General features: G+C 39.4%; 1 protein-coding gene across 1 annotated transcript; it reads right to left on the reverse strand.

The window, feature by feature from the left end:
• Window positions 1-2,777: 2,777 nt before the first annotated feature.
• On the reverse strand, window positions 2,778-16,208 carry LOC127482630 (zinc finger protein 271-like). Its single transcript, XM_051836789.2, has 2 exons — window positions 16,069-16,208; window positions 2,778-12,422 (listed from the first exon to the last, which is right to left on the reverse strand). Exons 1-2 carry the CDS (start codon window positions 16,145-16,147, stop codon window positions 10,495-10,497), a joined length of 2,007 nt encoding a protein of 668 aa, XP_051692749.2. The 5' UTR covers window positions 16,148-16,208; the 3' UTR covers window positions 2,778-10,494.
• Between the last annotated feature and the right edge of the window lie 218 nt (window positions 16,209-16,426).

Raw genomic sequence — 16,426 nt, forward strand, 5'->3', positions numbered from 1 at the left:
GTGGAGGGATGGCTTTTGGGGTTGATGCCCTTTAAAATGATTGGCTAAAGTATAGGGTCTGAGCCACTAGGGTGTATGTGCCAAACTGCAGGGTCTCAGGATATTATCAATTACCTTAAGTGCTTGAAAAGACACCTGAAACTTTAGGTATCTCCCTGCTATCTGATGATTGGCTGAGCAGTGCTGTGGGGCCTGCTTGGCCATGTCTGAGATTAATTCTAGGCAGCCAAGGCATGAGCCAAGTTTTGCATGGAGCTAAGGCCTCACAGCCAGCATGATTCACGTACTAACCAGTTCTGAAGTGAGCAATCCTCTGCCTGCAACAGGAAGTCCACCAGAGGCACACTCACTGTCCTCTGTGAGACATGGGGAACTCCTGGCCACACTGCCATGGGTCCTTGCCCCTTGTAGAGACTCCAGCTCCAGGCTCCACCTCTGTCACTGTGGGACTGTCCTTGTTCTCTGCAGTGATGCTGGCAACCCAGTTTCCTCTAACAGAGAATGGGGAGCCATGCTGGGGTCATGCTGAGGTCAAGGTGGTCAAAGTCAGAGGGGCCTCTGGGTCCATGCAGGAGGTGCTGCAGATCCTCAGGCTGTTTTACTGATTTTCAAGTGCAAATGAGCTATGGCCTGACCAGAGTCACTCCATTTTTTCCCTGATTGTCCGCTATTTGTTTCTAACCACTCGTAACTTTCCACACCTGAAATGCTCTTGTGGGCTTTTTAGCCAGACCAGAATGCATTTAGGGATGACTCTGAGGTCATTGAGCGCTACTTAGAGCAATTACCATTCTATGAGTCTGCTGTATGGACTGCTTCCCATGTTGAAGCATTTACTTCTCTTTAATTCTATTAATTCTATTGATATGATCACTTTAACAATTAGTGCCTCCTATATGACCAATTTAAAACTTAATGCAATCAAATACAGTCACTTTTAAACTTACTCATATATATATAAATATGTTAAAACTTAAGGTATCATTTTCACCATCTAGTCCAAGGGGATTTGGGATCCCATGGTGAAGTAAGTCCAGCTGTGAAATTATGATTTAAGCTCTCATCTTGGCTATGTTTTTACACAGAATATGTTAGTCACTCCTTTCATAAGATGTAAAAATCAAACTACATCTTGAGGAATCCCTCAAGACAGAGTCAGTGTCCCATCTTAAAGAGAATAGAGAAATGTGGGAGCAAGTCAGGCTTGCCAGAATGCCCACTGACAATGTCAAATGGAATCTTAGCAAGTGGTTTTAACCATTAAATAATAGCTTATAAAATATTTACTGTAGGTACAATGCCTTCTATAAATTTTAAGAATACATGTATTTAAATATATCTTAAATATCTAACATGATGTGGCTTGTTTAAACAGCAAACAGAAACATAAAACATTTTTTAGTTTCTTTCTATCAACAAATTTAAAACATCTGACAAAGAGATTCAGGTCACATGAATCAAATGTATCTTCAATTAATTTTAGCTATTAAATTTATGAGCAATCTTTCCTTTATAAACCAATTAAGACAGAGCTCAAAATAAATGTTCCCATGTAGACATACAATATGAACACACACATAACACAACATACAAGGTAGAACAATAAAGAAGTTTTAGTAATAGTTTCCTAAAATCTTTAGCTGTTTTTTTTTTATTACCAACCAATTAAAATTACTTTCTGTTCTTGGTAAACTTGATTAACCATACTTTCTTCCAGTTGGAACCTGTAGTGCATTATTCACTTCATCTGTTTACATAACAATTCAAAACTACTGAATTCAATAGAAGTGGCTGGAAAAAATCCATCAGAATCTATAGGAGGGCAGCTAAACACAGAACCAACAATGTTTTAGTTTAGAGCAGCCAAATCTGATATACAAAACTGTGGATGAGAAAAGACTTTAAATAGCTATGTTTAAAATGATAAACTATTAACCAACAAGAGGCATTTGCTTACTTTACACAGTATTTTCAAAAGCACCTGTAAGATTTTAAAAAACATTTAATTCTTTTAGGCCTCTGGGCCTTTCTCATTAAGATAACCGTCATGTCCAGTAACACAAGATCATTAGACTTTTTAACTTTCAGACATTTGTATCAGTGGCATTTTTACATTATTGAAACTTAAAATTTAGCATGACTTCACATTTTAACAATACCTGTAATATAACCCAAATAGCCTGATTGATTAGCTGGTGTCTCTCCAAGATGAGAGATATATATCCTTTGACATTTCCAGGAACCTAACTGGAAATATCAAAGTCCAAATTCTTTGGAACTTTGATTTTTTTGAATGCCTGTAAAAGATGACAAGAAGGCTTAAAATATCTGGTTGAAATAAGATCCCTTAACATCATGACAGAGTATAGACCAGATTTGATCAAATCATAACTCCTTTAAAACTCAGTTGTTTTAAGGCCGGCGCCGCTGATCGCTAGGCTAATCCTCCACCTAGCGGCACCGGCACACCGGGTTCTAGTCCCGGTCGGGGTGCCAAATTCTGTCCTGGTTGCCCCTCTTCCAGGCCAGCCCTCTGCTGTGGCCAGGGAGTGCAGTGGAGGATGGACCAAGTGCTTGGGCCCTACACCCCATGGGAGACCAGGAAAAGCACCTGGCTCCTGGCTCCTGCCATCAGATCAGCACGGTGCACCGGCCACAGCGCGCTGGCCGCGGCAGCCATTGGAGGGTGAACCAACGGCAAAGGAAGACCTTTCTCTCTCTCTCTCTCACTGTCCACTCTGCCTGTCAAAAAAAAAAAAAAAAAAAAAAAAAAAAAAAAAAAAAAAAAAAAAAAACCTCAGTTGTTTTAAACAATTAGAATTTAAGAGGCATTAAGAGAACATAATAGATTACTTTAAAATAACACAAAATCTGTCTCTTTGGTTCTTCAAAAGTCAGAAATAAAACCTTAAATTTAAGACCTGGTGCATTGAATCAAATCCCATAATTTGGAACAGTTTTAAGAGTCAGAACTAGGGAAGAAAGAATAGCACCCGCATGGGAGGCCAGGAGGAAGCACCTGGCTCCTGGTTTCAGATCAGCGCAGCATGCTGGCTGCAGCGCACCAACCGTAGGGGCCATTTGGGGGGTGAACCAATGGAAGGAAGACTTTCTCTCTGTCTCTTTCTCTCTCACTGCCTAACTCTGCCTGTCAAAAAAAAAAAAAAAGAAATCAACAAATGACAAAACTGATGAGGATGTGGAAAAAAGTTTCTCTGGTCCACTGTTGGTGGGAATGTAAACTGGTGCAAGCCACTGTGAAAGACCATATGGAGCTATCTTACAAATCTGATTATAGACCTACCATTTGATCCAGCCATCCCACTCCTTGGAATTTACCCAAACCAAAAGAAATTAGCATATGCAAGAGTTATCTATAACCTCATGTTCATCGCAGCACAATTCACAATAGCTGAGATCTGGGAACAATCCAGATATCAATCAATTGTTGACTTGATAAGAAAATTATGGTATATACACACTATGGCATACTACTAAGTTATTAAAAAAGAAAGAAAAAGAAACCCTGTCTTTTGCAACAAGATAGATGAAACTGGAAACCATTATACTTAGTAAAATAAACGAGTCCCTGAAAGACAGATATCATGTTTGCCCTGATCTGAGGTAGCTAATAGAGTACCTAAAATGTAATGTATTGGAGTTATATACACATTTTGAGATTTGATGATTGTTTAGAGCACTTGTCTCTTCCACTGAGGAACAGTGATTTTTTTTAATTTATTTTTTTTTCTTCATACTATTTGCTGACTTGTTGAACTCTTACTTAGTGTAGGGTTAACTATACAATCATTAAGTAAACAAAACAGATTTTGTAAAAGTTAGGTGGGAATGTGAGAGGGAAGAGGAGAAAGGGTTGGCGTGTGTGTGGGAGGGAGGGTATCAGGGGAAGTGTCACTTACATTCATTAGTCTGTATATATGAAATATATCAAACTTATATTAAATAAAATTCTAGAAGTAAATATTTAAAATTCAAAAATTTTATACCAATAACAAGAATTTTAAAGGTGTTTATATATAAATAATGCATATGTGTGTTTGTGTTTGACATTACAATATAAATGTACATATATATAATTTGTAATATAAATATATAGAGAGCAACATTTTGAAATTTTTATAATGTATTTATCATCAGAAAAGAATAGCTCAGATTTCTGTAATAATCCAGTTTCTGATCATTACAAGAATGAAGAGTAAGCCACCAAGTTGTAGCTCATAATCTCTGTTTCTCTGTGTCTCCAAGTCTACCAACCTCTAAAATTAAATAAACATACATGATTCTGGGATAAAAATCACATTAAGATCCCACTATTTTCCCACATAATTTTCAGAAATATACTAGTATCTAGACACACAGATGAAAATTTATCTATGTATAAAATATATGTATGTTATATATGTTACATATATTCATATATATATATATATATATATTACATTGAGGAGAAAGAATTATTACCTTGGCTAAAATGGCCCTGAGACACTGTGTACCTGACAGTTTCCAGGGCAACTTACAGAATGTTGGGGGTGATGATGATCTTACAGTAAAAGTGAAATCACCATGGCCACAGATTCACAGAGCTAGGATTGGCCTAGAATAAAATATTTGTGCAAAAGAGTGACTCCAGTGAATTTAAAAATTTACTTAAATTTTCATAATTAAAGGTTAATTTCAAGTTCCATGGATGTCTGTAAGGCTAAGAATGAAATCTCCTGCTAATGAGTGATGGAACTGGCCCTAAATTGTTCTCATATACTGTGAAAATAAAATTTGGACATCTTCCAGAATTTGATGGCCTTACAATGTTAAAGTAAATCATGGTAGCCTGAAGTTCCCTGCACTAGAATTGGCACAAACTAGGTTATTATTGATTGAGGTGGTAATAATAAATTTGAATCAACATGAAAAAGAGAAATGTATTCATTTCAATATATTGACAGTTGTGTGTACAAATGGTAAATTTAGTAGAAGCAGGAATAAGGTTACAAGGAGATGTAAGAGATATTAATAAAAATAGCCCAAAACACACATTTAAATACAGAAAATGTGTGCTCTCTTAAATCAAAGAAAGCTTATGCCATTGAATTCAGTAATTTTAAAACCAAGATAAAATTGTCTTGATCCAATGCATGGAAATTTTAAAGAGAATGACAATTTTGATTCTCGAAATATAAGGAAGCTATAAAAAAGTGTCCTTGAAAGTGTAAAAGAATGTAATGTTCTAAAATTATTTGATAGGCCATAAAGATGGAGGTTGCTAAGACAACTTGAACATTATTTAGTGCACTCATCATATGAAAATATAAGTGCCCAAAAGAATCATCATACCTTGGCAGTGCTAAGATTGCTTTCCATGTGGATATTGACATACTCAGATGAAATTAATAAAATGAAAGACAAAATAAAAAATAGAAACCTGATGCACATGGAAGTTAAAACTTGGCCTTGCCCTTAGTAACAATGAGTATTTTAATGTGAGCCATAATTAAAAAATAAATATGTGGATGAATATTTGGTGAAAAAACAGTCCAGAATAAACTGGAAAAATTACAGTATGATACAGATTTGCTGTTTGGAAAATTTCCACAATCAGAAAATAATTTACAGTTCCAGGAGCATCTAGAAACATTAAGAATGTATCCTATGCTGATGACCATGATGGAGCTGGCACTGCAATGTCCTCAAATCCTATACACATGACAGTTGCTTGGACAACTTCCAGCATTTAGAGTGAGTTGAGGACCACACAATTATAAATCAAACCATGGTACCCATCATATCCCTGTGTTAGGAATGTCACAAATCGGGTTATTCATTACACATTAGGTGATAGTAGTAAATGACAACATAAATATGCATTCCATGGAAGGCATTTAATTTTGATTATATGGTGTATAAATTAGTAATTTGGAAGAAACAGTCATAATCATAGAGATGGGCTAATAATTGGATGGTAGAGTAGGGAGGAAGCTTACTGCTCTAGCCCAGGAGAAGATAGTTTTTAAAAAGTGGAAATAGAGTAGTCTCAGGGAAGAGTTAGGGAAAAAATGACAGAGGAAATTCTACTGACATGAGAGGGACACGGTGGACCCACATGGAGGGCATGGGGCCCACGGCTCATGACTCCAACAGCTGAGAGCCTATGCACCAGAACTGGAAAGTGAGGTGAGACAAGACCACAGTAGCCTGAGCCACTGGCAAAAATGTGGCAGGAACCTAGAGGGAATGAGGCTTAAATCTCCAAGGGAAAGTGTGCCAGCCAAACTAGAGGAGAGAAAAAAAAGGGACAGTACAGACACATTTCTCTCTCTCCAATCACCTCACAAAGGCATGCAAGCTGATAGAGCAGGAGCCATTTTGGACATACATCACATCTGTGCCAGCTTGTGTCTGCACAAGGCAAGCAGCCGAGTGGAGACTCCTGATGCTGGTAGGGAGAAATAACAGGAAGCCAGGAACTTGTGACTGTGTGAAACTTCTGAAGCAAGACTGTGAAAAAATAAAAAACTGAGGGTGTGTGGGAAGACTCGCGGTGTGGCTGGGACTTTGAGCACTCTCAGTGGGAGAGGCCACAAGCTTGGGGGTTCCTGGTTACCTGATGAGAGACATTTCTGGAGAATCTGAACTTATACTGAGGACTACACAGATCCTTTGTGTGGTTCTTTGGACAGAGCAAATATTATACCCACTGGGGCTAGTACTCAGGCACTGGTCTCCATCGAGAAGAGCCCAACTGAGCAGAATATACTTCCCTTGTGATTAAAAAAAGGAGAAATAAGACTTAACATGTCAAATTTGGGTGTGTCACCTGAGGTACACCCTTAACCCCAGAGACTGAACAGAGTTCTCTGGCCACACCCACTACAAGCCTCCAGAGATTCAGTGAAAGCAGAAAGTCCACTTATCTACAGAGTCATAGTACAAAAATAAAATCTGCCACAGTGGAATAAAAAAGAAGAAATCGTGCTGGTCTGGACAAGTGGTGGCAAATTCTTTCAATTTCTGTTTGTTATGAAAGGTCTTTATTTCACCTTCATTCACAAATGAGAGCTTTGCAGGGTATAATAATCTGGGATGACAGCTTTATTCTCTTAGGACTTGGGCTAGATTTTGCCATTTTCTCTTAGCCTGCAGGGTTTCTGATGAGAAGTCTGCTGTGAGTCTAATTGGAGATCCTCTGAGAGTAATCTGATGTTTCTCTCTTATGCATTTTAGAATCTTCTCTTTTTGTTTCACTGTGGCAGTTTGATTACAATGTGTCATGGCAAGGATGTTTTCTGATCATGTCTATTCAAAGTTCTGTGTGCTTCCTGTACTTGGATGTCTCTTTCTTTTTCCAAACCCAGAAAGTTTTCTGCTAGTATTTCACTAAAAATGCCTTCTAATCTTTTCTCTCTCACCATGCCTGCAGCAACTTCTAGAACGAGAATGTTGGTCTTATTTTTTTTATAGTATCCTGTAGATTCCCAACAGTCTTTTTTAGATTTCTAATCTCCTGTTCTTGTGTTTGGTTTGACTGTATACTTTCCTGTACTCTGTCTACTAAGTCTGGTATTCTCTCTTCTGCCTCACTGATTCTATTTTTAAGGCTCTCCATTGCATTTTTCACTTGTTGTATTGAATTCTTCATTTCATTTTGATTTCTTTTTAATATCTCAGTTTCATGTTCTGTTGAATTCTTCATTTCATCTTGATTCCTCCTGATAATTTTTACTTCATGGGAGAGATTTTCTTTCATGTCCTTCATGGATTTCAGTAGTTTGTGCATTTGCTTTTGATTACTTCTATGTAATCTTATGACCAAATTTTTGAGTTCTATTTCTTGCATTTCTTCTCTCATCATCTTCATGACCTAGTATTGAAATGTCATGTTCTTTTGGGAACATGATGATGTTTTCCTTATTCTTGCTTCTTGGATTCTTGCATTTGGCATTTGTGGAAATACTCGTCTTTTTTTTTTTTTTCTGGCAGTTTTTATCATTGTATTATAACTGTAGATAAATGGACTTTCTGCTTTCACTGAATCTCTAGAGGCTTGTAGTGGGTGTGGCCAGAGAGCTCTGTTCAGTTTTCAAGGGTAAAGGGTATGCCTAAGGTGACACACCCAGGTTTGGCATAGTAAATGTCTTTTTTTAATCAGAAGGGAGTTATATTCTGTTCAGCTCAGTTCTTCTCTTCAATGGAGACCAGTGCCTGAGTACTAAATCAAGTGGGTATAATATTCACTATGTCCCAAGGACCACATAAGGATGTGTGCTCTCAATGTGGGACCTCTGTCCTTAGTGAGAATTAACAGTAAAACTAGTCTTCAAATGCCTGTTTAGCTGGGAGCATAGGAAAAAGTGCTCAGGCAAGCAATATTGTGAAAAATTAGTTCTAAGTAATATGACAGATGACCCAGACAAAACAGCAGTCCAGCAAATCATTCAACCTCACTGAAACTACCAGTGGCTACATCATTCATTTTCTGTTAAATCTGTTTATAATAAGATGTAATTTGATGAACACTTGTAAGAAGCTGTGGGGACTTAAACAGGGATGAAGAGCTATTTCTTATGGGTAGTAATGGAGCTGGAATGGATTAGTTGCACAGCTAATATCTAGATGGGAAATAAAAGAGTTACTGCAGCTAGATGCATCATAGCATTTGTAGCCCTGTTATCATGGGATAGCCAAGCAACCTAGGAAAAGTGTTCCTCCTGAGAGTATCCTGAGGAACTGAATGTAAATCAGATTTATATTAATCCAGAAAGGACTTTGTAAATTGGAAGGAATAAAAACACACAATTGCAATAAAAATGAGGGCCACCTGCAGGAGCAGGGAATAATGCAACAAAAAAAGGTTATAAAAAATTATAAGTTAAATTAATACAAAAGTGTACTACAGGGGCCAGCACTGTGTCACAGCAGATTAATGCCCTGACCTGAAATGCTGGCATCCCATATGAGTGCTGATTCGAGACCCAGCTGTTCCACTTCCAATCTAGTAATCTGCTATGGCCTGGGAAATAGGAGAAGGCCCAAGTGCTTGGGTCCCTGCACCTACATGGGAGATCTGGAGGAAGCTCCTGGTTTTGGATCAGCACAGTTCTGGCCATTGTGGCCAATTAGGGGTGAACCATTGGATGCAAAATTCTCTCTCTCTGCTTCTGCTCTTTCTGTGTAACTCTGACTTTCAAATAAATAAATCTTTAAAAAAAAATACTACATTTATGCTCCTGCTTCTCTATTGCAATGGGTACCACATGGATAGACTTCATTCCATGTTCTTGTCTCAAGGCAATTAGGAATAGAATGAAAAAGCATAGAAAAGTGGCATCATGAATGAAAAAGGCATTATGCACTCAGTAATACAGGAAAATTCAGATGAGTGTTGCAACTTTTAGGGTTTGAGGTTGTCCCTTTAAGGAATGAGGATAATGTTTGTGGTGACATCTACTTGCATATTCAAATAGACCTTGGGTAGTGGAGTCTAATCCAGATGTGCACACAGATAAGTTGAAATTTCTCATGGGTATATATGTCACCACACACTCATTCCCTTGTGTTGCACACAACACTTATTATCCAGAGCCAGGGTACACTATTATGGCTGGAACATGTGTCACTTGATATGCCTATGGTCACATCACTGGCTTGCACTACAATAATGTGGGGAAAGAATCCTGGGTGGCCAAAAAAGCAGCTATAAAACAAATAACTGTAATTCATGAAGATGGTATTCCAAATAACTGTTGAAATAACTGTTACTCAACTTTTAAATATTTATTAACTTATTGCCAAGGGCTTTTCTAGAGTCATTGCATTCATGAAGTTTCTCCCTGGTGTGAGTTCTCTGGTGTGATATGAGCTATGATTTATAACATATGATTTATAAAGGCTTTTCCACACTTATTAGATTCATAAGGTTTCTGCCCTGTGTGAATTGTTTTGATATGAGTATAACTTATAGAAAAAGGCTTTTCGGCAGTCATTACATTTATAAGGTTATTTCCCTGTGTGAATCCTCTGATGCATTTGGAGTTGGAACTTAAGATTTTCCACAGTGATTACACTCATGAAGTTTCAATACTGTGTGCATTCTCTGGTGCATTATGAGGTTTAACTTTTGTCCAAAGGCTTTTCCAGTCATTACATTCATAAAGTTTCTGCCCTGTGTGAATTCTCTGATGCATGATGAAAGTTGGCTTATGGCTAAATGCTTTCCACAGTTATTACAATCCTGAGTTTTCTACCCTGTGTGAATTCCCTGCTGTGATATGAGGTTTGTCTTTTGTCCAAAGGCTTTTCCACAGTCATTACATTGATGAGGTTTCTCCCCTGTGTGAATTCACTTATGTATGAGGAAGGCTGACTTTTCTCCAAAAGCTTTTCTACAGTCATTACATTTATGAGGTTTCCCCCTGTGTGAATTTGCTGGTGTATGATGAGGTCTGACTTTTCTCCAAAGGCTTTTGCACAGTCATTACATTAATGAGGTTTCTGCCCTGTGTGAATTTCCTGATGTTTCCTTAGGACTGACTTCTGTCCAAAGACTTTTCCACAGTCATTACATTTATGAGGTTTCTCCCCTGTGTGAATTCTCTGGTGTATGATGAGGTTTGACTTTTGTCCAAAGGCTTTTCCACAGTCATTACATTTATGAGGTTTCTCCCCTGTGTGAATTCGCTGGTGTTTGATGAGGTTTGACTTTTGTGCAAAGGCTTTTCCACAGTCATTACATTTATGAGGTTTCTGCCCTGTGTGAATTCGCTGATGTATGAGGAGGGCTGACTTTTGTCCAAAGGCTTTTCCACAGTCATTACATTCATAACGTTTCTCCCCTGTGTGAATTTGCTGGTGCATGATGAGGCTTGACTTTTGTGTAAAGGCTTTTCCACAGTCACTACATTCATGAGGTTTCTCCCCTGTGTGAATTCTCTGATGTTTCATGAGGTCTGACTTGTGTCCAAAAGCTTTTCCACAGTCATTACATTGATGAGGTTTCTCTCCTGTGTGAATTCGCTGATGTATGAGGAGGACTGACGTTCGCCCAAAGGCTTTTCCACAGTCATTACATTTATGAGGTTTCTCCCCTGTGTGAATTTGCCGGTGTATGATGAGGTTTGACTTTCGTCCAAAGGCTTTTCCACAGTCATTACATTTATGAGGTTTCTCCCCTGTGTGAATTTGCTGGTGTATTATGAGGTCTGACTTTTGTCCAAAGGCTTTTCCACATTCATTATATTGATGAGGTTTCTGCCCTGTGTGAATTCGCTGATGTATGATGAGGTTTGACTTTCGTCCAAAGGCTTTTCCACAGTCATTACATTTATGAGGTTTCTCCCCTGTATGAATTTGCTGGTGTATGATGAGGTTTGACTTTCGCCCAAAGGCTTTTCCACAGTCACTACATTCATGAGGTTTCTCCCCTGTGTGAATTCTCTGATGTTTCATGAGGTCTGACTTGTGTCCAAAAGCTTTTCCACAGTCATTACATTCATGAGGTTTCTCCCCTGTGTGAATTCTCTGATGTTTCATGAGGTCTGACTTGTGTCCAAAAGCTTTTCCACAGTAATTACATTCATGGGGTTTCTCCCCTGTGTGAATTCGCTGATGGTTTATGAGGTGTGACTTTTGTGTAAAGGCTTTTCCACAGTCAATACATTCATGAGGTTTCTCCCCTGTGTGAATTCGCTGATGTTTCATTAGGACTGACTTTTGTCCAAAGGCTTTTCCACAGTCATTACATTCATAAGGTGAATTAAAACTGAGTGAATTTTCAGAAGGTTTACATCTATAGAGTTTTCCCCTTGTATTTAGTCTGTGATTTATTGCAAGTTGTGGCTGTTGAAGGACAGGTTCAACATACCTAATGTACTTATAAAATTTCTTTCTTGTGTGAGTTTGTTGATGCATATTGAGGCTAGAATTGTCATGGATAGCTTTTTCTATTTGAGTTCCTTTTCCAAAAGTGACAGTTGACTTATTAGAGTTTTCTGCCATATGAACCCTCTCAGATTTACAATACATCTTTCTTGTGAAGACTTTTGCTTGTCCAGTGGGTCCAAATGGCTGCTTCATGATGTGAATCTTGTCATGCTGACCAAAGGGCTCACAGAACTGGAGAGATTTTCCAGGTATCTTAGTGTTATCAAATTTCTCTTCAGCCTGTAGTTGATTAGGCCCACTGGGGGGATACACAGTTTGACATTTATTGCATTCCTCAGGCTTCAATCGTGAATAGGTTCCCTTTTTAATAATCAGTGTTGGAATACGGCTGGAATTTAAACTAAGTGTTTTTCTTAATTCAATTCTCTTGAGAGCTGATGTCTTGTTATTTTTCATAAAATCCTGATTCAGATTTTTGTCCTGACTTTCCTGGTTGATCCTAATCAGGTCATCCCTTTTCATGACCACTGAAATGAGAAAAAGCAATCATGTCACTGAATCACATGTAACTGTTTCTCCTGGCATACTCATGTAAAGGGACTGAAGGTACTTGTTATCCAAGTGGCATAAGATTTTCACAAAATCAGTATGAGGTACTTATTTGTGACCATTATATGGTTTTTCTCCTTAATACATTAATATACCATGAGGTTTCCCAATGTTCAAACATGATCCTTTTTACTATGGGAAATTGTCAAGGATGGTAGAATGACATTTGTGCTATGGTGTGTGGGATGCCTGCATCTCAAAACAGTGTCAGTTTGAGCCCTGGCTACTCTGCTTTTAGTACAGCTCTCTGCCTATGTAAACTGGAAGGAACCAGATAATGGTTCATGTGCCTGGGAACCTGTGAGAAACCAGGGAAGACTAGATGGATTCTAGAGTTTTGGCTTCAGACTAGTTAGACGTAAGTGTTGCAGGCATCTGGGAAGTGAGCTAATAGAGGACCTCTTTCTCTCTCTCTCTTCTCTCACTATCACTCTGACTTTCACAAAGATGAAATAACTGTAAAATATTTTAAAGAATGGACAAATATTTAATAAAAATATTCACCCACTACCTAGCAACCATTTTTTTCCCTGTGCTTTTTCTCCAGTTTATTTTTATAAAAATTGTGTGCTTTTTGCTTCTCTGATATCTCAACCATAAACATGAAAAAGTTTCACTGATCATTTACTTGCAGGTGGAGAAGAGTGAAATGTGCCTGTACTTTAAGCAGGACAACATTTAAAGAGTATGATTTGAATCTCTGAGTGTCTCATGCTCAGTCTTCCTAGGTAAACATCATTTGTGGGATTTTTCAAATGAAAAACTACTTTGTCTCTACTCTATGACAGCTTCCCCAAATTCCTAAGGACACCCAACACCTTCAGCTTCTCAGAAGTACAACAGGAACAGAAAATTCCCAATATACCACTTTAGTTAAACACTCCCAATCAGTTTGAAGAATTTGTTTCTGCAAACTGGGATGTGCTCATCTTCTTTGAAAAGTGTTTTCTAACTCATTCTGAAATCATCAGTGCTGGTTACCTCCTCTAAATTCTTTCTAGAAGCATTCGTGTGTGATAATTTGAATTTCTGGAGGCTTTTGATCAGTTGCCTCCTATTTTCACTGAAAGCTTCATTTCCTATGCTTTTTTTATCTTTTTATTTGCTTATTTCTCAATGATACTGAAAAATAAGAGAGAAATCATACTTCAAACTCCACCCTTCAAGAAATCTGAGCCACTCAACATAACCCCATGAGGCTACTTGACTTTGGGTCTCAAAATCTCATTACTTTCTTGGTGAGTCTAGGATCACTTATTTTCATGTTTTATATAAGTTCATGCTTAGTTTATGATTTCCTTTTTTTAAAGATTTATTTTATCGGGCCGGCGCCGTGGCTCAATAGGCTAATCCTCCACCTTGCGGCGCCGGCACACCGGGTTCTAGTCCCGGTCGGGGCGCCGGATTCTGTCCCGGTTGCCCCTCTTCCAGGCCAGCTCTCTGCTATGGCCAGGGAGTGCAGTGGAGGATGGCCCAGGTGCTTGGGCCCTGCACCCCATGGGAGACCAGGAGAAGCACCTGGATCCTGGCTCCTGCCATCGGATCAGCACGGTGCGCCGGCTGCAGCGGCGGCCATTGGAGGGTGAACCAACGGCAAGGGAAGACCTTTCTCTCTCTGTCTCTCTCACTGTCCACTCTGCCTGTCAAAAAAAAAAAAAAAAAAAAAAAGATTTATTTTATTTATTTGAAAGCTAGAATTATAGAGAGAGAGATAGAGAGAAGTCTTCCATCTGCTGGTTCACTCTCCATATGGGCACAACAACCAATGCTGGGCCAAAATGAAGTTAGGAGCCAGGAGTGTCTTTCTTGTCTCCCACATGGGTACAGGGGGCCAAAGACTTGGGCCAACCTCTGCTCTTTTCTCAGGTGCATTAGCAGAGAGCTGGGTTAGAAGAGGACTAGCTGGGACTGGAACTGGCCCCCGTATGCAATGCTAGTGTTGCAGGCTGGAGCTTTAACACACTGCACCACAGTGTCATTCCTAGCTTCATAATTTCTGATGTCACAGCACAGAGGCTTACTCATGCCCATCTTTTATTTTTAAAGATTTATTTATTTGAAAGTCAGAGTTACACAGAGAGAGGACAGGCAAAGAGAGAGTAAGGTCTTGATCCAATGGTTCACTCCCCAATTGGCCACAATGGCCAGAACTGTGCTGATCTGAAGCCAGGAGCCAGGAGCTGCTTCTGGGTCTCCCTCGGGTGCAGGGGTCCAAGGACTTGGATAATCTTCTACTGCTTTCCCAGGCCATAGCCAAGAGCTGGATTGGAAGTGGAGCAACTGGGTCTCGAACTGGTGCCCATATGGGATGGTGGTGCTTCATGCTAGGGTGTTAATTCACTGCACCACAGCACCAGCCACATGACCATCTTTTAGCATTTACTTATTTAGATACTTGAGAGTCAGAGAGACAGAGTGAGAGATAAAGACAGACTGAAAAAGAGGTTTGCCAACTGTAGGCTCACTCCTCAAATGTTTCCAACAGACTAATTTAATTTGAGAGGCACAGAGGAAAAAAAAGAAAGAGACTAAGAGAGAGTTCCCATTTATTGATTCAGTCCTGAGCAAGTTCTAAGCCTGGGCAAAATCATGAGTGGGAACTCAATCTGAGCAATGAGTTAGAAATAAGTTTCCGGGGGCTGGCATTGTGGCATAGCAGGTAAAGCCACCACCTGCAGTGCCAACATCACTTATGGGCACCAGTTTAAGGCCTAGCTGCTCCACTTCTGATCCAGCACTCTGCTATGGCCTGGGAAAGCAGTAGAAGATGGCCCAAGTCCTTGGACCCCTGTACCCATGTGGGAGACCTGGAAGAAGCTCCTGGCTCCTAGCTTCAGATCAGTACAGCTCCAGCCAGGACAGTCAATTGGGAAGTGAACCAGTGGATGGAAGACCTCTCTTTCTCTGCCTCTCCTTCTTCTCTCTCTCTGACTTTCAAATAAATAAATAAACCTTTAAAAAAAAAAAAAAAACAGAAACAGGCTGGTGTGGCGGCTCAATAGGCTAATCCTCTGCCTACAGCACTGGCATACCAGGTTCTAGTCCTGGTCACGGTGCCGGATTTGTCCCGGTTGCCCCTCTTCCAGGCCAGCTCTCTGCTGTGGCCCAGGAGTGCAGTGGAGGATGGCCCAAGTGCTTGGGCCCTGCACCCACATGGGAGACCAGGAAAAGCACCTGGCTCCTGGCTTTGGATCAGTGTGGTGTGCCAGCCACAGCACACCGGCCATGGTGGCCATTGGAGGGTGAACCAATGGCAAAAGGAAGACCTTTCTCTCTCTCTCTCTCACTGTCCACTCTGCCTGTCAAAAAAAAAAAAAAAGAAAAATTAATCTTAAAAAAATAAGTTTCTGTATGTTGCCTAATTAACAAGCACTGAAGGAACTAATAAGTGCATGAAGGAAAAGGTATGAAAGTGTAGAGAAGGACAAGTTAGAATTGGGGGAATGTATCAAACCTAGATAAAAGCCTTAGTAACATCAGAAAATGACTGGATTTTTTTTTTTTTAATCAAAGAACATCTTCACTAAGAACAAAAGTTAGAAAGATACTGGTATCTCTAAATACCTGTGTCTGATGCACAAAACCAGCTGTCATCGGGAGTAAGGCTTGAGAAAAAATTCATGGAAAGAACACCAGTCAACATCTGCACACTCTGCCTTGGCCTCCCTGTCTGTTATGTGCATACTGACCTGAAAGGCTCTGATTCAAGCATTCATCCACCATCCATGGCTCTTCTCCTTGCTCCAACTTGAAGATCAAGTCAGGCTTGGTAATGCAGTGCCTATTAATGGAAACAAAGTAAGACTTTGTGAAATCACTATCTTGGGTTATTTAAAGGACTACAGCTTGGTTCAGGAGCTATGCAACAAATGTTCCAATTTGAATCTTTTGTTAGATAGTAGATATTCAGATTATTCATGGA

Source organism: Oryctolagus cuniculus, chromosome 8 (assembly GCF_964237555.1).
Source record: "Oryctolagus cuniculus chromosome 8, mOryCun1.1, whole genome shotgun sequence".
Classification (NCBI taxonomy): Eukaryota; Metazoa; Chordata; class Mammalia; order Lagomorpha; family Leporidae; genus Oryctolagus; species Oryctolagus cuniculus.

Excerpts from the sequence above, each read along its gene's own strand:
- LOC127482630 (XM_051836789.2), bottom strand. The coding sequence starts at position 16,147 with ATGTTGACTGGTGTTCTTTCCATGAATTTTTTCTCAAGCCTTACTCCC. Across the intron at positions 12,423-16,068 it reads GTTTTGTGCATCAGACACAG|TGGTCATGAAAAGGGATGAC; the intron begins GTATTTAGAGAT and ends TTCTCATTTCAG.